The 27,324-nt window shown below is 35.2% G+C and overlaps 1 protein-coding gene across 2 annotated transcripts in view; it reads right to left on the bottom strand.

The window, feature by feature from the left end:
- The window catches only part of LOC132700366 (acyl-CoA Delta-9 desaturase), a 30,226-nt gene extending 10,298 nt beyond the window's left edge, over window positions 1–19,928 (bottom strand). Inside the window, exons 1-2 of one of the 2 annotated variants that reach the window (XM_060667623.1) lie at window positions 19,626–19,928; window positions 7,516–7,853 (exon numbers count right to left, since the gene is read on the bottom strand). In XM_060667623.1, coding sequence (XP_060523606.1) covers window positions 7,516–7,810 — 295 coding nt within the window. In that variant the 5' untranslated portion in view covers window positions 7,811–7,853; window positions 19,626–19,928. Of the gene's footprint in view, window positions 1–7,515; window positions 7,854–19,358; window positions 19,569–19,625 lie in introns of those variants that run through there. The other variant, XM_060667625.1, reaches the window with a different exon arrangement.
- Between the last annotated feature and the right edge of the window lie 7,396 nt (window positions 19,929–27,324).

The following is a 27,324-nucleotide window of genomic DNA, read 5'->3' as shown; positions in this document are numbered from 1 at the left end:
AACGAAATAAAAAAAAGTGCAAGGAGTTATAACCATTTTTACTTCTAGGGTTTACACTCAACATTTTATTCTAAGACAACAATAGACCTGGCTTTATTCACTGTTCTAAAACAATTTCCAAACTTAATAGGAAACGAAAGGATAAAGGAATGAGATAAATAAAATTAAATCAAAATTCCAAAATACTTTCTGATTAACGTAAGTAGGTCTACGCATTTTTGCTACTGCTTTTGCACCGCTGTTTTATTTTTTATTTTAAGACACAACTGAATGAAATGTTGTGCAAAGAAAGATAGAAAGAAAAAAAAAGGGAGAATAGAATGGAAAAAAATACACAAAATGAAATTTTAAAAAATCAAAAACTTCAGAACTCCAAGTCGAGAAAAGGAGAGGGGACCATAAAAAAATTATAAAATTAAATTTTAGTCCAAACATTTTTTGCTGCTAGAATTCACTTTTTTGTTTATTTAGTTTTACGCAAAGCTCACTGACAACCACAGGCTACCTTAAAGTCTTGATGGAAAAGAAGAAGGTAGGACCGAAAACAAATAAAATTTATGAAAAAAATATAAAAGGCACGAAAAGATCTTAAATTTAAAAAAAGCAAAAGAGTTTTTGACAAGCGCAGCTAAATATTTCTACTGCCAGCCGTTACGCCAGCAATTTATTTAAGCACAAAACAATAAATCTTGAGTTTACTCAGTATCGCAAAAACAATTCAAAAACTAAATGGAAGAGAAACAAAATAGAGAAATAAAAAAATAATAACATTAAATTTTAAAAAATTGCTAAATACTTTTTGGCTGCTAGTTTTGACACTTTTGACACCCATGTTTCATCTTTATATTTTCAGATTAAATATAAAAAAAGGGAAAAAAGAATAGAACATTACAGGTGCTAACTAAACTAAACACTTTTGCGACTAGTTTTGGCAACCATGATTTATCTCCATATTTTAAAATAAAAGCTAGAAGTTGAAAAATTAAAAACAAAAAAAAAGAATAGGGAAACGGCAATAAAAAAAATAAATTTTGAAAAATGCAAACATTTTTTGACTCCTCCGAGCAAGTTCAAACGCATTTCCTATTAGCTTTTATCATAGCCGGGGCTGTTTAGGATATTCAATTAAAAAAGGGACATCGACTGACCGACAGAGGACGGTACTAATGGCGTCTGCGATGAGAATGAGCGCCGCGACGCTCGTAACTAAATTGATTTGTAATTCGAACCGTATTCATCGCGCGTTTCCCTTTAATTTGTGCTACGCGAAGTGCGGTATAAAAGGCGACGGTCTCCGCCGCCCACACTCACCCCCACCCCCGGGGGACGGGTGGTTAGCCCCCCCCCCCATTCCAACCGAGCCATAAACACGCGGCTGTGACTAACGGCACAGTTATTATTAAGTAAATGACGATTTCAGCGGTGGCCATTTTGAAACTGTTTATTAATTGACTTGGATCTTAATCCTTTGTTTATATTTATATTTAGGGAAACGAAGGAAAGTCTGGCACCGCCGCACAACAATAAAGCGGCCGAACCACTATTAGGTTACAAAGATTATATTCTTGTCAACCTAACCTTTTTCTTTTCTCTCTATTTCTAATTCCAGTGTCTCCATTTACTATTAATCTATTAAAGTAGGACATCTTTAATTGTTGCGCTATTCTCAAAGAAGGCTTTGGAGATTGACAAGGAACAATCTTGTCTTGATTGATTGATTATTGGCAGCGGAAAAAGGGCAAGATAACTGTAAAGAAACTAAAATTAAACAATGGTTTAAGAAGGTAAGAGATATTAATAAAAGCGCACTCATTGGAAACGCTAGAGTGGGCTTGCAGAGATTTAGTGGCTTGTCAATTTCCATTCCTCTCAATAATGTTAATCTTCGTTGTCAGGAAAATGAAAGACGAATTATTATTAATGTTCAAAAAATTAATATAACTCCAGGACAAATAATAAAATTTATCAATTCTTTGGAATTTCCAGCAGATGATGATCCCGGGCAGTCTGACTTTTAAACGACTACTTCTCACATCGTGACTCAGTACTGCAAGCACTGAAAAGGTCAAAGAATAAAACTTTCTGTGGTCCCGATATAATACCCAGTTTTTGAATTAGAGAGATTGTTCAGTTCCATTGCTAAAAACTTTGTCTTATCGTTTTAATTTTGCATTTATTCTTACATTCCATTCCTAATAGCTGGAACGAGGCTAGAATAACCCCGGTGAATTCTATATTATGTCTACGGTATCCATATTATCAACCTTGGCGAGTATAATACCGTCAAGCATTAGATAATAATTAAACACTGACTTCGCGAAAGCTTTCGATCATGATATTTTTCTCCACAAACTTGTGGAGATGGAGTTCGATGCGAATCTAGTATTGTTCTTTAAGTCGTACTTGACAGATAGATTTCAGTACGTAGAGGTGCGAGGACACAAGTTCTTTATATGGTTGCTTTTGGTTGTGTTCGTTTTTACTATGTTGTTTGTTGATACTTAAAACTTGTTTACTAAAAACCCACTTCAATTTCCGAACGCACCCAACAAACAATTCTGAACGCAACCAACAAACATAACTGAACGCGCCTTTTCATACAGAAAGTAGCGCTGCTTTGAGAATTTTTTCGGAGTTTACTCTTATTGTTGTTATGACACCCGTTAAAAGCAGAAAAAAATTAAAAGGTCTGTAAAAACTGAGTAGACGTCGATTTGTATAAACTGCTATTTATTCTTTTAAGTGCCTTTTTCCGACTAATATGCCGCAATAACAATAACTTCGTTCTTACTGTAAACATTACCACGCTGCTGTCGTGCCATAATAAAATGTGCAATCCAAGCTGCTTGACATTCAAAACGACACGCGAGTTTCCATAACGAACGCATACCCGTAGATAATGGGAACAGTGTGGTGGCAGGTATTCCATAGATTACAACACACACACACACACACACACACACACACACACACACACACACACACACACACACACACACACACACACACACACACACACACATAAAAAACTACGCGCAAGGTTTTCGATGACGATGACGGTAATTACCACGTCGCCATATTATCCTTATCGACATATCCAGGGCCTCGCACGACAGCGTTATAGATAAACTGCTATCCACCGAAGATAATTTTTAAAATGGAGAGTTGTTTTTTTTTTTTCAATGCGCTTGAATAGCGTTAAAATGAAAAATTATACCCTTAGAGGAAAGAGTGTACGTGGAATTTAATATACTGATGGCTTATCTGAGCTATCACTTAAAAATTGGTCTAATAATAAAAACAAACTATGTAGAGCCTGGAAAAACAATGAAGATGATTTGATTAAAAAAGAGCAATGCCTACAATACGAGAAAAAACTTAAGTCCCTGCTGAGGGCCGCTAAAAATAGGCATGAAGATAGCCAATTGCAAAATGCTGACTCAAAATAAATGTGGCAATGTGTGAATAGTAAATTAGATCGTAGCATGAAAAACAGGCAAATAAATGAAATATTAATAAATAAAAAATCGAACAGCAATGATCTTGAAAAGGCAAACTATTTTAACGAGTTTTTTAGAACATTTAAACTGAATGAAAGTGTGACTCTTCCAATAAGACACCATCAAATACCAGATATACCATATAATACGAATACAATGTTTCTAGCACCAACAAATGAGACAGAAGTTTATCAGACCATGGCGCAAGGTACTTGTCCATATCAATTCAAGATAGCTGTGACTTTTCCAGTTTATAAGCAAGGTCAAAGAAACTATCGTCCGATTGCATTAATTTCAAATCTGGCTAAGATTTTTGAGAAAATTATTTTTGTCAGATTATTCAACTTCCTTAATACGCACAACATATTAAGTTTAAGGCAATTTGGTTTCCTCGAGAAGAAAGGCACAGATGATGCTATAGCTTTACTTAGCAAAGTTATATATAGCCTACCAACGGTTGTGAATTTTTTAGACTACAAAAAAGCTTTTGATACAGTTGATCACGTTATACTAGTGTCCAAATTGCAGAATATGGGAATATGGGAGGTAGGTTTGTCCTTGATAGCAAGTTATCTGAAAGATAGACGCCAAGTTGTAAGGGTAAATGGCATTAAAAATCAGCAAGTTAAAACAAATGTTGGAGTGCCTCAGGGCTCAATACTTGGACCAATATTGTTCATCGTATATATAAATGATTTGTTGGTTTTGCAAGATATCTTAATAGCATATGCCGATGATACTGCAGTACCAATGAAAGCAAAATCATGGCCCGAACTTCCAACAGCCATGTTATCAACTCTGGATATTATATACTATTGGCTCTATCAAAATAAACTGGTACTCAACACAGACAAGTCTCTCTTGGAAACTATAGAGACTCTATTCCACAGGATATTGAAATCACGATTAATGGAGTCTGAAACTCTGAACAACTGGATAACTTACGACTATAATATAAAATGGAATGTTCACGTGGCTAACACAGTAAAAAAAAACAAATACTTAGTATATGTTTTTTTATAGACTCAAGGAAGTACTAACAAGAAAGCAGTTATTACAAATTTAGTATGGTCTTTTCCATAGTGTCGGTGTGTATGCAGTCATAGGCTGGGGAGGTCTCTACAGTTCTTCGTTTGACCCGTTGGATCGGCTTCAGAAGCGTATTCTTAAAATTATTGGAATACAGGAACAAGATGCAGATAGACCACTGAGTATCAAACAAGCTTTTGTGGTGAATTCAATAGTGTATCGATATAGTGAATTAAAAAATGAATATATATATATATATATATATATATATATATATATATATATATATATATATATATATATATATATATATATATATATATATATATATATATATATATATATATATATATATATATATATATATATATATATATATATATATATATATATATATATATATATATATATATATATATAGACAGTATCCTCGTTTCTAATGCTCGGTGGGATGTATTTAGGTTACGCCGCCATTGTGCGAATGCACCTTCAAATTTCAATCGAACCCATTGTTTGAGACGTCGCGAATTATAATTAATTTTAAGCGTTTAATTGCAAAACGCATTTCACTGCTATCTTGATATTCTTATTCTTCTAGTAACCATAGTCTGAAGTTGACATCAGTTCAGATCTTCCTTGCATCTGTAAAAGGAAAGCTGGAACTTTCTATCAATATCAAAAAATCTAATTTACTGAAAATTATGCAACGATTTGACTCTTCTTAGTCATTAGAAAGTCAAACCAGTGGCCAACAACCCACGTGAAAACGTCACGTTAATGTATGTATCTAAAATCTAGGATCAAAAGGAGTGATTATTTCTAGTCACTGGTCTGGTATATTTGAAACACCCTTCCTAAACTACGTGATATTTTGCCTCTCAAACGAAGTTTGACTTGCAGATGAAAATATTTAGAGTTGTCCGTATTCGAGATAACTGTCGCCTTCTTCGGAGGGATCTTCAAACTGTTGATTCTTGCTGTAAACAACAGATTGCCATTGCCGTTGACAAACGTTAGTTTTTCTACGTCACGTATAAGACAGAGAGAGAGAGAGAGAGTATCTGCTGTTGATCTTCGTTTCCAATTTGATAATGTTTTGTCAAGCCATAACGTAGCAAATTCTTTTGCAATGCATATTGTGATTGCTTTTTTGCAGAGTGTTTGTCTGATTCCCTTTATTTTTTATTTTTATTACCTACTTAAATTACTTAAAACTATTCACATAATATATCAGTATCACTATCGCCATCATCTCCCGTTCTAATTATTATTTGTTCTATATTGTGGAGGGATGTTAAAAACACGGGGAAAAACATTGTTACGACGAATGGCAAATTTCAGTTGGTGCCAAACATGTTCAATGGGATTAAATATACAGTGGTAAGGTGGAAGCCTTAAAACTGTATGGCCTAGATTTTTTGCATAACGTTTTGTTCCTCGTATAACTGGTAAATTTTACGCCGTATTATATTCATCTCACTCGAGAAAATTTCAGCATCGCTTTTTTCTTAGCTGAAATGAGATTATTCACAATTTTTCACACAGTTGATGTTGGAATTTTCGTCAATGTCGCCGTTTCTTCTAGAGATGCTTGCTTGCTGGCACCACGTTCAATGAGAGTCAAATAAACATTGTTTAGTCTCAATAGAATAGTGTTTTCTACATTTGGGCGGGAGTATCTCATGAGATACACTAGACTCGCACATATTTTGCATAATTCGCACACGATTCAAAACACGCTGTATTACACACGAAATAAGAATGATTACTAATAAACTTAAACCAAGTAGTATACCAAACCAAGGAATATTAAACACAGGTAGATATTACGGACCACAATTTTACCTGAATTTAAATTCCGAAACTTTAGGTAATAATCTTGTTGCATTGTATGTTAATGACCACGCTTGGATAATCCCATTCAAAAGCAATTGGTCACTTTCTTATATTTATGAACAGACCATACCTGCATAACCATGTTATGGAAACTTCTGATTTTTAAATGTAAATGTAAAAAATAGGAAAAAATAAAATTTTAACTCAGCTATTAACAGTCTCTCTTCTTGTTTTTCCAATGAATACTCTAAATGGTTTTATAGTCCAGAGTAGGCGAAGCACTGCGATCGATAGGGAGCTACCAAATGCCCTTTGAAATGGCGTCTGAAGCTAATCGATGCTTGGCTCATATAGACACCCCAAATGTATATAAAACTGAACCAAAGAAAAGGAAAAAGACTAATGGATGTAATAGATGGATACGCCCACGCTTTCTTGATAGAACCAATTACTTTTGTAAAAGTGACGAATCTCCAGTCGTATGTTGGTGCTAGTATTTTGAGAAACCATGTACAACCGGGTACAATTTAACTCTCAATACTCTTTTTTCCCCGATTTAATAGTTGTATTAGATCGATGCACCCACCTATGGGTTACCTTCTAACTACTCTCTTCTCTCTTTTCGACAAGTACTCCAAAAAACTTTAGTACAGTTCATAAGCTAAGCGTGACGCCAGGAAGATTTACCAAAAAACGTAACATAGAACTTGGCAAGACCAAATGTACATAAAGCAGTACAAAAGCAAACGAAGAATATTAGTAGTTGGAATAGTTGGATACACCTACCTATGAGATACCCTATAACTTTTGTATTTACGCCATTTATTGATACAACGTATTTTTTTGGATGGGGAATCTTTGAAACAATACTTTCTCTTCCTCTCTTTCCAACAAGTACCCCAAAAAGTTTTAGTACAGATTATAAGCTAGGCCATGGAGACTTACCAAAAAGCGTAGTATAGAACTTGGCAAAGACCACAGACATATAGGTAATATTACTCGCAGGGATAGTTGGATACATCTACCTATGAGATACCCTATAACTTTTGTATTTACACCATTTACTTTTTCACAATCTTCTCTTTTCAACAAATACTCCAAAAAGTTTTAGTAAAGTTTATAAACTAGGCGTGGCGCAATGGAGACTTACCAAAAAGCGTAGTATAGAACTTGGCAGACCACAGGCATAGAAACAACCCATACAAACACCCCAAATGTATATAGAGCTGAGCGATTAGGTCCGGCCACATTATCGAAGGCACGAAGTGGTCGTGGCAGACTTCGGTGCCCTTTGAACTGGTGTCGCCCATTTCTGGACCTAATCGATGCGTGGCTCCGTTTTCTTTGCCAACTTCTTCCTGCGCACACTCGTTTTTGTTGGAGTCGGTGGCAGCAGTATCGCCACCTGCCGGTACTTGCCCGGCGACCGGCGTTGACGGGCACATCTCGATGGGTTTACAGATCCTCTAGCATTGTGATCGACTGGAACTGGAAATATATGGGATGTAATGATAACCTTACAACGTTTCTAGTAATTTCTCCCAAAAAGGCAAAATTAATTTTCATAAACTTTAAACCCAGCTTAAAGCCGTCGCCTATGTCGAGCGCCCCACTCTGGAGCTTGGAAAATCTATAACTATATCTCCGTATTTAGAAAAAATTCGGAAAATATTTAAAAGAGTATAGCAAAATACGATAATACAAAAATATATTTTAATAACTTTAATGCGACGTTGCCAGCTCGCCCTATTAGCTCTTCCATCTATCCAACTACACAATTTATAATTTCAGAAATAAACCTTGAAATAGGCTTTTCCAACGCCTTGCTAAATTGGCCAAATTTGAGCTCAGGTTTTAAGTAGATTTAGATTAAATACCTTAATATCCATTTTTGATTTTGTAAAGGAGTGGAGTTATAATATATTTTTTTAATATTTTCTATATTTTGGCAACAGCGCAACAAAATAAAAAAGATAATAAGGTGCCATATAAACATTTCTTGGACGCATCATAATATGCAAAAATGCACGAGGCGTTCATATTCAATCTGTATAATTGAAAACTCAATTTTAACTTGTTTGAACAGTTTTTTGGAGTATGTAAGGTGTATACAGAGTGTTTGGGCATTAAAGTGCAACATATATCGCGAAACACTGCGTTTCCGATATACAGGGTGTTGTAAATGATAAAAAAATATATTTTCTTATCATAATTGACCAACCATTTCATAATTTTGGGTCTGAAATATTTTATAAAAAATATACCCCTAAAAAACGGGACGCCGCAGGTTTTTCCTAAAATAAAAATTATTTTTGAAATTCTCATTCAATTTGGAACGAATTTGATCTCTTGACTTTTTTCTGGCAAAAAAAAATTAAAAACCATTTCGATGCAAAATTTTATTTTAAAAAATGGTATGCATTTGGTGCGGACATCACTGACAAATTTTTAAAAAAATGTCTTGCTATTATGATTAAAAAAACATTTTTTTTAAATTTATATAGCAAACCAGGGCTTATTTTCGACGTAGTTTTGGAACACTCTGTATAAAATCTTGCAAAACAACGAGTCATAATTGTCCGGTTTCCACCGATTTTCATAAATTTTATTGGTAACTTTTAAGCAAATTTCCGTGTTTACTACAAGACGCTTATGTAAACGATAGTGCTTTTCCGTTCTTTCTCTGCAATATTTTCTCGACAAATACGACCCAGTTTTGCGCCGCAAAATATTCGCGACGTTTCCTTATCTTCGAATGCAGAGAAACCGCTCGAGCTAGCGTTGAAACCACAAAATACCGGTTCATTTTCGAAGAAATAAGGCCGGTATAGTGCTTTCGCAGATAATCCGTGGAATGGCAATGAACAATGAACTTGCTAACTTGCCACTTAGAATATTAACAAATATTAACACTGCACAGAAGAGTCATGACTCATTTACTTCAATTACATTCATAATCTAGCCATTGCTGGTGTAATATTCAGTTCGGTATTCTTAAGTGTCCATAATTAAACACTTTTTCCGTATACTTAGAACTAATTACCAGTTGAAATCCCCAGGCATGAGAATGGTTACGTCTTATAACCAATACAAAGTAAAATAGATATATTAAATTATACAAAAGTACTGCTTGCAAAAATAATTACAGTAATATATTATGCAACAATTTATGCAGTACTGCATCCGTTTAAATTGTTCTGTTACAGCATGCTAAGTGCGAAACTTTCGACAATTCCTAAATAATTTATTTGTGAAAGCACTATACAAATTACAATGTCGCGCCTACAACGACCGACAGGATTGCGCGTAATTTTCCACCCATCGATGTACACGCACAATCTTCCGCGACCACAATTTGAAAATGTTAATAAACGTTCATTAAATCTCGACGAACGTCGTCGGCAAACGCGATTTCCCAGTCGTGACGTCATAAGACAGCAGATACGTATCAAACATAATTTATCGCTAAAATTCCAGATAATTTTATTTCTGTTTATGAATAGATGTATCAAGGTTAAGGCAAAATAATTATAAAAATGTAAAAAATTAACGGAACTGTAGCAGCCAAATAACGCTTCACTTAAATATCGCAGACGGATAGTTTCAAAATCGCAAACGCCACGGAACGCCGTCTAAACGTTCTGAACGAGTTCGACTTATTTACTGGCATGTGACGTCACATAAACTTTTAACTGGTTTTTATCAATAATTTCTTCTAACTATAACAAATATAACTTCAAGAAATCACTGTAATAATTACCAGATAAGATAGATTATCCACATCATCAATTCACGTGTTGAGATTTGCGATGGATTGGTCATACTATACAGGGTGAACCAGGATAAAACCGTCAAAAGTCTACGATCGGGTTTTCAGGTAATTTTTTTTCCTGGTCTGATTCGTTTTCGAGATGCAGTATCAATTTTTTTTTTAAAAATCGGTTTTCCATTGATTCAATTTTTCTCCTGATTTTTTTCTCTCGTAAAAAGCTTTGTCTGTAAAAAGAAAAAAAAACGACTTTCCTGCATGTCCCTGGACATTAAAAAATAAACTTTTTAATATTTTTTAAAATCTGTGAGTTTATTTTAATGAAAAAAAAACACTCTCTGCGACGCCACTGGAATTAACATTATTCCAATTGCGTTAAAAGAAGTCACAAATTAAATTAGCACAAAAAACGTTGATATTTTCACAGTTTTTAATGCTTTATGTATTGTGTTAAATGGATTTTCATCAAGTAAAAGACACCTCCGTCCGATTTTTAAAAGAAGTGCTTTATTATCGCAAATTAATTGGCCAAGTTTAATTAAAACCGGAAAAAGTTTTTGAATATTTAATAACAAAACGTTTTTTTTAATAAAAACTTTGACACCCTGAATCCCGAAAAGAAATCAACCTAGGACATATCTTTATGGGCAAAAGGTCCTACTTTCACCTTACAACCCATCTTGGACAATGGTTTATCCCGGGGTCGATGGGTTTTCTTATTAGAATGTTTTGGTTAGTTTTGGTTATTTTTTATTAGTTTTGGTAAGTTTCGGTTAGTTTTGATTTTGTTAAGATATAGATTATATATTATACAAATTTTTTCTATATTCTACATTTCTTATTTTTGAAACCAGTATTAAAAGATCTAAAATTATCTTTTTGCGTGCAAATTGTTTTTTTATATTTTAAAAGTGTGTAAAAAGGAAATTGCGCATTACCGACAAAAAATCCTGGTATTTTTTGCATTCGGGTAACACTTCTTTTAAATAGTTGAATGAAAAAATCTACAAGTGTTATAAAAAAAGTTTAAATGTCAAAGTTGTTGCCGGTAAAATAATCTTTAACTTTTTTGTATTATTTCAAATGTCACCCAATTAAATACAGAATGGTCAAATAAAGTTACATTTTTTACATATTTTATTAGATTTTATTTTATTTTATTTATTATTTTACGCTAGGGATAATATTAAAAATTCAATATTAATATTGCCAACAGTTTGCAACTCAACTCAGAACACAACTGCAAAACAAAAAAGAACTGTTTAATTAAGCTAATTTAAGTTTACTAAAATTTACCTATTTATGTTTATTTTTTTCTGGCCTATTGCAACATCATAATTTGACAAATTTTGTTGGTAAAAATATGTATACCTCCATTTGATTTTGATTTTTTTGCGAAAATTAATATTTCTCATTTTGACTCACCCTGTATAAACGCTTCGAACTAACATCAAGACAAGCATAAGATAAATAAATTGGTGGCATAATAAAATTACAGCCGTCGGAACCCGCATCAAAAGCACTCAGTACAACCCGTAACAACTATACATCGGGCGATTGAGTATAATAGTATACGAGGGCAGCGCCAACATTTCCCGGCCTGAATATGAGAGAAACAAAGTAGAGTAACAATTTTTTATTATTTGCCAATATAATCCCTCTTTACTTCAATACATTTGTTACATCTCTTTATTAGGAACTCAATCCCTTTAAAAAAATATTCTTTTGGTTTATCTGCAAAATGAGCCTTTTTTAACCCGTCGTTAAACCGCTGTCCACGTAAATCCTGTTTCAAATAAATAATAGTTGCTGGGGGCCATATTTGGACTATAGGGAGGATGATCTATCTGTTGGAACCCACACAGGTGCATTATCGTGCAAAAGACGCACGCCTCTGGACAGGTTTCCTCGAAGTTTTAGACCATTGACAGCGGTATTAGTTTCTTTAAAACCTATCAAAAAAAATTCCTTCACAATCCCAAAAGCTCGTGGCCATCACCTTTTTTGTTGACTGGCAGACTCTGAATTTTCTTGGAGGGGCTTCACCCTTACGACGCCACTCCATTGATTCTTTTTTCGATAGGGGGTCATAATAGAGAACCATAGTTTCATCTCCCGTCACAATAGTTTCTATCACAGGCTACGGTTCCGACCCACAGAGTTCCGAAAAAGACCGCGCACACTCGACACGGCGTTGTTTTTGAATAGCCGGAAGGTTTTTAGGAACCCATCTTGCACTAATCTTATGCATACCTAAATGAACATTCAGGATTCGACGAACACTTGTATCAGAAAGCTTAGTAATTTCTGAGATTTCCTTGAACTTTGAACGTCGATCACTCAATACTACCTCTTCCTTAATCGCAACAATATCTTCCGTTATGACCTCCACTGGTCGACCAGTTCTTGAATCAACTTCAAGGGACTCCTGCCCCATTCGAAAGCCTTTTGCCCATTCTTTCACTACAGAATACGAAGGAGAACTTGGGCCGCACACACCATCCAGCCTTTCTTTAATAATTTTAGGTGCTAACCCTTCTTTTCTGCGAGCCAGATGGCCGAACAAACTGTTGTGTGGACTTGGTGTGGACATATTGATAATAATTTAGTTTTTATCTTTAATTCTTTCCTTTGAAATCCTATGTTTGATTAGTAGTAATCCTTTATAACGGTTTCAAGATGGATACGACAGCCCATATTTATTAGAATAGTCCAAAGTTTTTCCCAACTGAGAGAATAAGACGGGTTCTGATGGAAAATAACGCAACTATTACGAGTACTTGAAGTTCTCTAGCCATTTGCCCACTGTTTCCTTTTCCCTTCACAAAACCTGCCTGTTTTGAGGTATTTAGCGATCTAGTCAGTGACAGTGCTCGCTAGTTTTCCCATCTTGCGGTAGTTCATTTTTTATGTAATGGAACGTGTATCGAGGCCATTTTCCTGGGTTCCATACAGATGGAATTCATGATTTGTATGGGCAATTGTTTTGAAATAATAATGTATCAGAAAGCTTAGTAATTTCTGAGATTTCCTTGAGCTTTAAACGTCGATCACTCAATACCACCTCTTCCTTAATCGCAACAATATCTTCCGTTACGACCTCAACTGGTAGACCAGTACTTGAATCATCTTCAATGGACTCCTGCCCCATTCGAAAACGTTTTTCCCATTCTTTCACTACAGAATACGAAGGAGAACTTTGGCCGTACACACCATCCAGCCTTTCTTTAATAATTCTAGGCGATAACCCTTCTTTTGTCAAAAACTTTATGACTGCTCTATACTCAATTTGCGTTATGTGCGACATTTGTTCGGACACGTCTTGTTTAAAATGCTGTCAATAAAAAACTATTTGACCCAAGACTTCGATTTTTTTTTTCGCAGCCTACTAAGATATATTTAAAAGAAGTTTTATCGTGATACTGGGGCTGCATCTATGTCAGGCCAGGAAATTTTGGCGCTAACCTCGTAATCTACTAAAGCTATATAGGGTGTTCTCATTTCATCGATCCGAATCACAGAGCTACAAAAAGAAACCCTTTTATAAATCATTTCAAACAGCCTATATATCGGCGTTTAACTGCCGTTAATAATCCATTGCGAGGTATTATGTCACCGACGGAAAAAAATCCCGCTCTGGGTCACCAAACCGTGAACTTACCGCGTTACTGGGGCTCGGGATGACTCAAACCGCGGAATTATTTTAATTAGCACGTCAGGTAATACCGAAATAATCGTTACGCGCCGTAGAGGGCGTCGTAAAATGGTAAAACGGGAGGACACGAGAGTGTGACGCTACACCAAATGTCACCGAAATGTCAAACGTTTTTTCGAGGATCGTTTGACACTTCTAAGTCTACCGACTGTACAGCTGGTTTCATAAAAGACGTCTATCTGTCAGTGGAAAATAAAATATCGTTGCCTTAAAATCCTACGAACCTTTTCAAGCGTTGCTTCAGTGTCCGGTTTGTGATTTTTTTAAATACGACAATGTTAGTTTTTTCAATATATTTTTCTTCCATTTTGTCGATTGGCAGTGATACTGAAGTGACACAGCACTTTTTTTTTAAGTTATGAGCATTGTATTATAGACTACCGTGTCGCTGTTACGGAAACTTCATTATATTCATATTTCACTGTCAAATAAAGAATATTATCAGCGTGATCACAAATACAATAATAGTAAAAGGAAGCCTAAAAGAGCTTTTGGGATAGTCATATTTTCACTGAAACCTTGCCAAGTAACAGTCCTGACGTCAACCCAATTGAAAACGTATGCCTCAAACAGCAAAGTGTTCAGGTATCCAGGAAGTATGGGAAGAATTGTCGCTTATAGAAAACTTCGTAACTTCCTTTAATGACCATGAGCCGAAGTTTTCAAGCTGTTATTGATGCGGTCGGAGATTACCCAAAAAATTAAATTCCTCCCAAGTATTTCTGTTTCTGTTTATTTTAATATGTTGGGCCACTGCTGATGTGGATCAACCATCTTATAAATTTCTTCCAATTCTTGCATTTTAAAGTTGTTACTTACAAGTTAAAAATTATCTTTTCATCTTTAAATTAGATAAAAGTTGCGTCTTCTTAAAAGTTTTTTAAGGATAATAATTACGAGAACAAACAATGATAAACAATAAAATTGAATAAAATCCTAAATACTCCCTACCTATGTAATATAAGCACAATATATATGTTTTGCGAGATATATTCGAAAAATTTCGAGGAGAATGTCTCTTAGCTACAGCTACACTGAACCATCAGATATTAACAAGGCAGAAACACTTAAACTCTTAAAAATACGCGAATTAATTTGTATTACTTAAAATTTTTGCATCAACCTGCCTTTAGATCCCATAGTGGACGTCAAAACAAACTGTGATCTGTCAAATGTGACATGACAGCCTGATGATGTGTATACTGCTGACATATGAGGACGTATGGGGAAAAACAAGTACAGGCAAATACTAGGAAATACTGTTAAATGTTTGAATATAGAGAATTTGCTCGGAACTATTTCCTCATGAAGAAATGTTTATCCAAATTACAAACAAAAAATTAGGATTTCACACAATCATTTGCATACGGAAGTATGCTTTGCTACATAGATAGAGCATTCATATAAAAAGTTTTGGCTCGCTGAGGGCTGTTCGTCGCCTAAGTGTTATAAGAATTTTAACATTTGTCGCATTTAGCATCTTTTTTTTATAAAATCAAGATTTTAAAGTGGAAGAAGCAGAAGAGAAAAGTTAGTGCCAATATGTGCTCCATAGGATTGAACTATATCCCGTCTGCTAACTAACCAAAAGTATACTTTTTTCTGCTGAATACTTATAAAACTTCTAAAAACTCATTTTTTTAAGACTTAAAAAAAATAAATCACGTAATTTTGAATTTCCAGCTTTGCTGACTATCTGACTCTGGAATCTTCGATAGCGAAAAACTTAAAAAATGAAATTAGTGAAACTGTTTTACTTACTCAATAACAGGGAAAAACAATTTGCCAGCTTCATTACAAAAGTTACTATTATATATTTATACATCAGCATACAAATATAACTTTTCTGTCATGTTTTTTTCTTAAATTTGATTAAGAAAAATGATCATCTCCATCATTATAAAAATTTTTAAAAATGCAGAAAGTGTGTTTCAATTATAATAACAAGTCAATAATATTTTGTTGTTTTTTCTATTTTCATTGTTAAGATAAAAAGTAAAAACATTATTTTCCCGCCATATTTGGCCCAGCAGAATACCCTTTATTTTAAACAAGTTTAAGTTTTTCGCATTGGTTTTGAAACACCTTGTATAGTTCACTGCAATAGCTTCAGCTGTTCATTACTACAACAGTAGCTGAGGAATCTTGGGATCTGTTCCTCATTGACATGGCATAATGTCAGAGTTGTTGCTAAGCAATAGTAAGGATACCTAGAATGTCAAAATAAGGATTGCAGGAAGTGCTGGGATGCAGCTTGCGAATGCATCTAATAAATCTTCTCTGCGTTTTGAAAGCGTTGATTGTGCGCTTGGAAGAAACCCATTTTTCTGCAAAATGAATAGTTCTGATGCTGTCTCCAATCCTAAAAACTGTTTAGGCTTGAGCACAGAGCATTTAAGTGATCCTCCCAATTAAGTGAGGAGTCGAAAATCACTCCAAGAAGGAATTAAATAGTTTTGGACTCTACTTTGACTTGCCGTTCAAGCTTACACATAAGGGTAATTCTTAATAAATTACTTCTCAAAAACAATGGGAACTGTTTTGTCTGTTTTCAGGCTCAGATAGTTTTGCTGGGACATATAGGGCACTCATTTATAGTAACAGAGGAGTCCCCCACTCCCTTCTGGAAGCTTATGTACAGAACAAAGTGCATGGGACATGACAGTGTGCCCTGAGGTACTCCGTTTGTATAACTTCGTCAGCCCCCTGATTAGCAATCTACCTATTGCTCTTTTTCCAGGAATGTTTTCTAAGATGATCGGTCTCTCTAGGTTATGTTCATTTCTGCGAGCCACATGGCCGAACAAACTGTTGTGTGGACTTGGTGTGGACATATTGATAATAATTTAGTTTTTATCTTTAATTCTTTCCTTTGAAATCCTATGTTTGATTAGTAGAAATCCTGTATAACGGTTACAAGATGGATACGACAGCCCATATTTATTAGAATAGTCCAAAGTTTTTATGATAGAAAATAACGCAACTATTACGAGTACTTTAAATTCTCTAGCCATTTGCACACTGTTTCCTTTTCCCTTCACAAAACCTGCCTGTTTTGAGGTATTTGGCGATCTAGTCAGTGACAGTGTTCGCTAGTTTTCCCATCTTGCTGTAGTTCACTTTTTATGTAATGGAACGTGTATCGAGGCCATTTTCCTGGGTTCCATACAGATGGAATTCATGCTTTGTATGGGCAATTGATTTGAAATAATAATGTATTTTTTTGTGTATTTTTAGTGATATATATATATAGTTTTCTTAACAGGCGGTGACCGATGGTGTCAAAGACCCTAGACAAGTCGAAGTTGTCTTTTCTTTTAGAATTGTCACGGCGTTTTAAAGAGTCCCTAATTCTGGAATAAATTACTATCTAAATTATTTATTTGTGAAAGCACTATACCGGCCATTCTATCGCCCAAAGAACGGGGGGATTGGTTTCGGGGGACTCCTTTTTGTCTACTTTTTCTGTTATAAAAGCAATTGTTTGCACTATTAGAGTCGTCATGGCAATTTAAAGAGTCCTTAATTATGGAATAATTTACCATCTAAATTATTTATTTGTGAAAGCACTATACCGGTCATTCTATCGCCCATAAAAGGGTGATATTGGTTTTGTGAACTGATAACGAGCTTGCCGTTGTCAGCAATGTATTTTTTAAAACGTGGAAGAGCGAATACGGGGAAAATTTAAAACCAATAATGGCGACCAGCACCGTTTCCTCGAAACAATTGCTGACGTCGCAACATTCGCTATATACGCGCTTAATTAATTAGCACTTTAGAGGCGGACTCTGGACAAAGCAATATAAATTTTAATATTATTTCTCTCGTCAATTTACATTTAATGTGGTTCCATTGGGGGCTATTAAGCACAATCAGTGTCGGCATTCGATTCAAACGTTCCATCTTAAAATTTAAAAAATGATATTAATCAAAATATATATTTTTTGCGGATTTATTAGTTAGTTCAGTTGTGGACTATGGGGACAGTACACTATGTCCTATTTTTAGACAGTTCTTGGCTTTTAGATATATGTCTTTTGATAATTTTATTAGACTTGTTATTAGCTTTGGAAAAATACATAATGCATACAGGCTATTCCAAATACAAAATATATTTAAACATCTTTAATTTTATTTTTTGTTCTTTCCTAAATAAATCACATAATTTAGTACAAAAAGTACAAAATAAACTTATGTTTGGGCAGAATTAAATACGCATTGATAATGGACCCCGTTTATATCCCATTTCCATAATTAGCATATTTTGGAAGGAAGACGAGGCCAAAATTAAAATATTAATTACGAAATGTCACGACTGTTTGACAACTAAAGCATCTTAGACAATACGGACAAATTTCCATATTCCTGAAAACCACTTAACAATGCCAAGAGTTACAGGGTGGTTATAAAGAAAACACCATATTTGTATAGTAAAAAAAAAGATTCAGAACTTTTTTAAGATTTTCTTTAAATTTACGCCTGTATCTAGAAATCCAAAAAACAATCCGAACAACTTTGGGTCTACAGGGTGTACCAAATTCCGTAAGAGATGTGATGATGGTTGAATGGGGGAAAAGTTGGGTGTTTTGGTGCTTAATTTAATTAACACAGTTTCTACATCAAGAAAATTCCGATTACTTCCGGAAATATTCGAAAAATTTCGAAAATCAGAGAGGAGAGCCAGATATTGGACTTGGACACACTGTATATTAAACACCTATATGATGGTGAGATCGCCAATTAATCAAACGTGTCTCAACTTTAACTGTGCACATTGTCTAGATAATAGTCTAAACGATAATTAATTCCTTTTGCATTTTCTTTTATTATTACTGTAACAAATTTTCGTTATATGGACAAGTGCTATTTAATAGTATAATGTTTTTGTTTTATTTAAAGTATTTTCTGCAATTTTCTATTGAAAATTATTAAAGTTTAGTCCTGGAAATTGTCATTTCTCTGTAGCTCAAGCTCAAGAAATCGACGCAAAAACTTGAACTGGACGGTTTTTTCGAGATATTCATTGCGCTTACGAGTATTGACATTAGCGTAGACATTCATAAATCCAAAAAAAGGGCTTTTAACGTTTAAGACGGAATGAAAAATAATTTCAAGTGTTTAATGCGCCCAGGCATAATGAAAACACCAGCCAGTAATATGTCTATCCTTGATATACATTGTTGCGCGTATATGTCCAAATCAAAGCCTAAACAATAATTTGTGACGTAGCATTGTTACCGAAGAATCAATCAAAAGAAATCATCGAAATCAAACGATTCGAATTAAACACGGGATACCTTCTTTCATTTAGAAATCCCTGCCATCTCGAAAAACCCCCGAATCCAAGTTTTCAAGTCGATATTTCCAAAACTGCGTGGGCTATAAAGAAAAAACAGTTTCGAGAACTCACTAATCAGACACATTTTGCTAAAGTATTATTTTTAACCAATATCATTATCACCCTGCAGCATTTAACTTTTCCACAAGTCGTCAAACCGACGGGTACCTTTTAAAACGCGACGTCTGCCTTCGAAGACTAGCGGGACGTAAAACGGTCGCGAAAACGCAACCCTCTGGACATCAAACGCGTCACAGTTGCGAAATCGGCCACGGGCACGGTTTACACGACTCTATCCCGTCAACGGCGACCGCGATTATCCGCGTCCGAACGTACACGGCGCATACAAATTCCGTTCAACTTTCACCTGTTGACGGAACGCCCGCTCGCGAGAAAACGCCGAAATCTAGTGGCCCGAGGCCGCAGCATCCTTACCTGAGTTAAAGGGTTACCGCACCGCAGATGCCGACGACGTAAACAAAACGCGTTTTTTAAACGGTGACGTGAGCGACCGCGGCCATGCCGTCGAAAACTGTACTATTTTCAGGCGACCGACAAAAAAAAAGAACACACGTCTGAAGTCTTGCGATCGGCCGCGCGTCGCTTCCGCGTGGAAATGAACCGACGACTGCTAGATTTTCGTTTTCATCGGCGGCGGCCGCGCCTCTAGCGCGCTACCTGTGGATATGATGTAACATTCGAAAGTGCTTTATTCGGCTTCCCGCGACCTCTGGAGCTTCGAATCTTGACCGTCCCACGCGGTTTTCAGCGGAGGACGACGCGACGCGGCGTCGCGACCGATGTCGGAATTTTCCGGGGTCGTCAAAGCGGCGCGGGGGGGGACGCGGGTGCGACTCGGGATGTCCGAATAGGAGGTTTTGGATCGACGAAGGACCATCTCACGCGTTATGTTTCGGACTCGTAGGCAACCAACAATACGCGCGCCGAACGGATACGCGGCTCTGACACAACGCGCACGAGCGCATGCGCGTCATTTTCCATCAGCCGACCATAAACAACGCACTAACCTATAACGCGCGAAGTTGAAATTGAAATGTCGACCTGCAAACTGAAAAGTGTCAGAGAAACCTAACAAAAAGGCGGGTAATCCTGCTGTTTACGTATTTAGTAGACGGGGTAATAGATACCAAAATTGTGAGTTGCCAAATATTCAATCTCTACCTACATGGCCTTACATGATGGTGCGGAATTGGACTCTTCAAGACCTAGGTTAGTTTTAATGGATCTGGAAATGCCGATTGTGCGCAAGTAAACATATTAGAGGTAAAATTTTTAATGAAACATGAAAGGAGCAGTTCTACATAACCCCTACTTTGTATAATTTTCTGGTTAAATCGAATAAATATAGTAGTTTGGCAACACCGTGCAGCCGGATGATATTTAGCGTTGCTTTGAAAGTTTCGAAGATGGCAAATATTGCAGGCTTGGAGTTCAAAATTCAAATCTTTTGAATTCCTGCTGATGGGTTGTTTTGTAACTCTCAAATTTATGAACAAATAACAGCTATATATTTGAGAATAAAGCCCTCGAAATCTTTTATCTAAAATCAAAATTATGATGATCCTAATTCGACCTTATCACAAAAAATTCATTGAAGCGACATGTCGAAAAACATCAACCAGAATAAATGAAATGAAAGAGCTCTAAGACTAGGACAAATAAGCTCATCAGCCATGGCCGAAATAACCATGAAACCCGATATCACATCTCATTCGATCAAATTAAAATTCTTGTGGGAAATTAATTCTTGTACCAAACAAATATTCGACACTCCATAGAGATGGCTTGTGATTGTTATTCGCGCCTTCTGCTTCGTAAATTTTCATCAAACGCATTTTTTATTGCGATAAACAGATTTTTTCTTTTAAATAACAAAAAAGACAGTATCATTCTAAAATTAGTTTGTTGTTTTTAACTTCAAATGTCCAGCTAACACATATAACTATAATTCAGATATTTCTAAAAGGATGCCTTAATAATCCAAAATCATCCAGGTGTATTATTAATGTTGTCAACAAGCAATTATGTCACTCGGGATATCCAATGTCATGTGGCCTTGGTATGGTCTGTTCATAGATATAAGAAAGTGGCCAATAGCTTCTGGGTTGGATTGGATTGGATTATCCAAGGGTGGATTAACATACAATGCAACAAGATTAATACCTAAAGTTTCGGAATTTAAATTCAGGTAAAATTGTGGTCCGTAATACAAAATAATTTCATGCCTACCTGTGTTTAATATTGTTTGGTTGGTACTACTTAGTTTAAGTTTATTAGTAATCATCCATATTTCGTGTGTAATACAGCGTGTGTTGAATCGTGTGCGAATTATGCAAAATATGTGCGAGTCTAGTGTATCTCAGGAGATGCTCCCGCCCTCATGTAGAAAATACTATTCTATTGAGACTAAGGAAGTTATAAACTTGAATGAAACCTGGTTCGACACTTATGATACCCCGGAAAAGGGTTGGGTTGACTCAACTGATAAGTGTAAAACAAACGCGCCATCAAAAAGAGGTAAAAGAATAATTATTTTGCATGCTGGCTCTAAAGATGGATTCCAAATGGACTTTTTCTGTCTGCGAAAAATATTAAAGATTCTTCTCTGGATTACCATGAAAACACTCATTTATTTGGAAGTTGGTTTAAAAACAAACTATTTCCAAACTTTCCTCCTAATAGCGTAATTGTAATGGACAATGCAAAGCAGAACAATCGTATATCCATATTGCAAATAATATAGAACAAATAATAATTAAACATGCGATGATAGCCATAGTGATACTGATATATTATGTGAATAATTTTAATTAATTTAAGTAGGTAATAAAAATAATTTTTTATTTTATTTTAGATTTAAACATAAATACATACATAAATAAATAAATATTGTTTAGTATCTTTCCTAACAAAACCCGAAATAATTAAATTCTAAGCAAAGTACGGACCTGTTCGGCCATATGTCATTCTTGCAGCTTGCCCGGGTCTCTCCTTAATTCGTATCAGTTAGTCACTTTCTTATATCTATGAACAGACTTTACCAGCGTGAATATGAGAAATCTGCAATTACTAGGTCACAAAGCTATATTCACTCCTCCGCGATTAACAGCTATGCTACTCAAACTTTTACTTACAAAACAAAATACTAATTTTATTGTCTACTCTTTCTTCTGATTGCACATGTTCATCTTATGTCGTATTTAGAGAAAATGGTAAAATAAACTTAAATTGGAGGTGATGTTATTGGTGAAATAAAATCCTAAAGTTTCTTGTTTCGGGATTCATTTTAAAACTGGCAAGAGAAAATGAAATTATTTAGAAGTTTCTGGAATGGCCGCCAGGGGGCTTAATAGAATTCTCGAGTTTTTAATGGGAAATAATCCTATATCAAAAATTGCTAAAAAGGACAAATGCGATAGGGCAGTTTTTGCTCTATCCCTGGAAGTGGGAATTTCCGGAAATAAATGCCAATCACTATTATTTTTGCAAAGAAACTTCCAGAAACTACCGTAATACTATTTACAGATCGTCTGTTGGCTTCTTCAGAGGTCAACTGATACTGGTTAGCATTCTACTCTGTACCCGCTTATATATTCTTCGAGGGGAGCGGGGCTAAAAGAGGAGGAACATTCTCTCCGATGACTGATTCCCATATTGTTTATAGATTTCTATAAATTCTTGGATTTTTCTTTGGTAGAAGAACTGATTGCATCACCATTGTGTTCGGCAACTGGTGAAGAGTTTATTTCATACGCACAAGGCTCTTTCGTGAAGAAGAAGAAGAATTTTTATTAACCAGAAACGATAACAAATATAAAGGTTAGCAACACTAATACGAAGTATAAAAATGGTACAGAAATTGCAAGATAGTATGCTAAGATCTTCACACATTTCAGTAAGTCAAGGATTTTAATTTAGTTTTTTTCAATTTTCAATAAGCAGCACTTTAATATTGAACACATCACAAGTCATATGTCTGTACCTATATGGCAGCATATTGTACAAGTTAATGTTAAAAGAATTTTTGTCTGATGTAACAAGTCTGTGCTTTGGAACCCTTATAAGATTTTTTGAACGTGTTTGATTACTATGAGACACACCTTCAAATATATTAGTTTGTTTGTTAATTCCTAAAAGATCGTGGAGAATGATAGAGGGCAGTATGATCTTATATTTTGTAAAATATGGAGTACAGTGTTCATTGTGCTTAGCCCCAGCAAAAATTCTTATAGCCCTTTTCTGCATCCTGAATATTTTAACAGCATTGACAGAGTTTTCCCATAACATTGTGCTATATGATATGTGATATAAAGTACATTTGACAGACCCCAAAAAAGGGCATAGATCAACAACATAGATTATAAGAAATACAGGGTCGAGTACGGACCCTTGGGGGACCCCACTGGCGACCTTCACCAAAGAGGATTTAAGTCTCTTATCGCCCACAAACTGTTCCCTGTCTAGTATATATAAGATTCTGTTAGCTTAAGGGTTCCGCAGCGAAATCCATACCTAAACAGCTTCTGTTTAAGAAGATCGTACGAGATAGAGTATCTTGCTAAGGTCACACATTGTCAACCCCATCTGATTTTCAGTCTCTTGTCTCGTGTTCTTTGATTCTAGTTGACATTTTTCGTTTAATGCTGTATAGAGCTTTAAAACTACCTCAACTCGAATTACTGAACCCAGAATTGTCAGACCTTGTATCTGCTCTTCTCTCTAATAATTTCCAGAATAAAGATATTAAGCGTCCCATCACAAACATCATTCCATACTTATCACCACGAGATTTACCCCTAGTCCATCTTATGAACATGGACAAAATTTCGATATCAGGAGTTTACAGCAGGAAGAAAATTATCAATTAGGCTCAAAGAACATAAAAGAGCCTCTCTTTCTTGCGTGCAATCAATTCTTGTACCAAAGAATAATCCGAGAATTCGTAGTAATTTATAGACAACCAAATTTGCGACTCAGGCATCCGAGACAATGGTCATGCCCCTCCTTTGGCTCCGCCCCCTCCAAACAATATATAAGTAGGTACTGAGTCGAATGCGAGCCGACAGGATGATTGGCGGGAAGCCAGCAAGTTTGATTTATAAACAACAAACCCAAAAGGAATCCTGAATGTTTCTAAATAGTGTCAATAACTTTGTAATGGCTTTATCAACGCTGCCGTGAGCAGATTTATTTAAATCGCTTATTTCGGCGCTAGATGGTGTTGTTTACTTTGTCAATTTTCGTAAGTAAGTAATTTTCAAGACTGCACATATTACCTTAAAACCCAAATGTAATACAAAACAACTTAGCGGCTTCTTCTCCTAGGAGAACGCATTGTTTTTCTATCGTGCTCCAGCAAACCACTCTGAAACATTCTCAAAATGAATGTAATTTTAATATGTAAGCACCCTGAATAAAGAGTCCTTCAAACAAGCAAACTTCCAAGTCATGTTAAAATTGGGTAAATACCAAAATTTTTAGCAATATTTGCGATTCCCAAACACATTTTTCTTCATTCAAAATAGCCCGTCTTTTGACGTTTTTAATTTACCACCAATAATTTACCCACAAAAATGGAAATTTTTGGGATATATTAGAGTTTCTGCGACGACATATTCTGTATATAATTCAAGCAATGTTCGAAATGGAGGTTATAGCCCTGAATCTCCCACATTTTCTGGTATATGAATTTCTCCGAGAAAATTTCAGTAAGAAAAGTTTATTAAGGCGAACTTTCTGCATTTTTTCGTTTCAAAACTTTTTCAGTAGCGTAAACGGTTTTTGAGAAATATTTTTTTTCGTGGATCCTTGCAAACGTCCCCCCCCCCCTAGGGCTTCAAATTTCGGACACTTATCGTGTTCCATAGCAATGCCCAAAAGAAGTCAAAAATCGAAAAAAAAAGATGGACGCCGAGGTCCAATCGCGTTTTTTTTATTGACTTGTCTTTCGTGGACTGCTTAAAAGAAGCCAAATTTGAACATCGTATGTGAAACCGTGCGAAAGTTATATCTAATTAATTCAGATTCAGGGAAACGGACAATGGACAGAGATTGAAAAAAAGATTGTTTTTTCGACCCTGATCATTTCTATACAACTTCATCGATTTACATAAATCGGAAGACCATAAAATTTCTTGCGGTACCCAATTCGATGGGCGACTGGACCCGGCGCATCCGCCACTTAAATGAAAACGATTTTAATTATTTCCCGACAGTCGTAAAAGAATTCACGAGTCTTTAGATTCCATTCGAGCGACGGAAAAGGACGCGGCTAGCGCAAGCTCGGGTCAATATCAATTCCCGAACGCGATTGTTAGAAGTAAACAATTTGATTATACGCTCCAGATCCTACGCGAAAATCATTGAACTAAATTTCGAACAATTACCATTGTAACGAAGTGCCAGTTCATTGAAACGCCGGTTGGGATAGTCCCGCGGCGAGTTTGACAAAAATAGAACACCCATTTCGTATTCTATCCGAAGGACGACAATTATAAAGCAACGAGCCGCGGTTCGTCTGATTTGATGGATTCGTTGTTTTCTTCGGATATTTTTAGCACTTTGCCGACTATTTTCGCGGATAAAGCTGCGTATTCCTTAATGATGTGTCGATACTGAGGTCGTATTACGAAAAACAATTTAAATGTATTGATTAGTTCCACATTCACTGTAAATTATACAGAGTGATGAGAAGAGATGCTCTATCGCCCCAAAATATATTCAAGTATGCAGTGTTGCCGCTTCTATATTTACGCCTGTTGCGGGATGTTGTCACGTCAGTTATTTTAGTTACTGAAACTATTAATTCATATGCACAAAAATAAAGACAACTTTGAAAACAAGATCTTACTCGATTAGAGATAGAAATAATTTTTTTTTATAACCATTGCTATAAAAAATCATCTTTAAGTTACGGCCAATTCATATTTTTATAATCTATTTGAATACTATAATTATATGAATAATATGATTAGATAAAAATAAAAAAAAAAAATTTTGTTGGTATTTTTCCCGTAAAATTTTGTATTTGTCCTGTATAATATTTTTTTGTTTTAAAATGTTAAAAATATTTAGACATATTGCGATTTTTTATCTAAGAAACTTTCCTTTTTTGTATTGGTATTAGTGAATAAATATCTACTCTACTCTACTGCTACTTATATTTGTGAGCAGTGAAAAACTTAATATTTTTCAGCATAAAAGTTCTCAGAACGTTTCGATCTACAATCATATTTGTTTACAGGTACTTAAAAGATAGGATATTGCATATACGAGGATGGGGTGAAAAGTTTCCGGCCTGACCAAATAAAACGATGTTTTTATTTTTTTTTACTTTATTTTTCAATAAATCGCTATCAGAGGACGGATGTTATGAAAAACAATAAAACTAATTGTTTTTTCATTATTAGGCTAACAATATAAGTAGCAGCCCTCGTAGCTACCGTTTTCGAAGCAGAAACGATTTTCTAGAGTGTTGAACTATTTGGACCCTTGAAGAAATGCTTATTTGTATATGTATATATGTTATTGTATGTTATATATATGTATGTATGTATGTATATATATATGCATGTATGTATATATATATATATATATATATATATATATATATATATATATATATATATATATATATATATATATATATATATATATATATATATATATATATATATATTCTCACGTATTGATTCACGGATGGAAAAATGTGATGACACTATATTCCGGGATATCATCCGTTCGCTCGTTGAACTCCGACTGGAATCCTGCATCCGACTGGAATCCTGCAAATCTTGCATCCGACTGGAATCCTGCAGACGTTTCGCCAAAATCTCACTTGGCATCTTCAATGCTCGCGCTCCGAAAACACTTTGAGTATTCAAAGTGTTTTCGGAGCGCGAGCATTGAAGATGCCAAGTGAGATTTTGGCGAAACGTCTGCAGGATTCCAGTCGGATGCAAGATTTGCAGGATTCCAGTCGGATGCAGGATTCCAGTCGGAGTTCAACGAGCGAACGGATGATATCCCGGAATATAGTGTCATCATATATATATATATATATATATATATATATATATATATATATATATATATATATATATATATATATATA

The sequence above is a fragment of the Cylas formicarius genome, unplaced genomic scaffold (assembly GCF_029955315.1).
Source record: "Cylas formicarius isolate icCylForm1 unplaced genomic scaffold, icCylForm1.1 PGA_scaffold_4__25_contigs__length_36172078, whole genome shotgun sequence".
NCBI classification, from domain to species: domain Eukaryota; kingdom Metazoa; phylum Arthropoda; class Insecta; order Coleoptera; family Brentidae; genus Cylas; species Cylas formicarius.
This window is presented reverse-complemented; position numbering and strand designations above follow the sequence as displayed.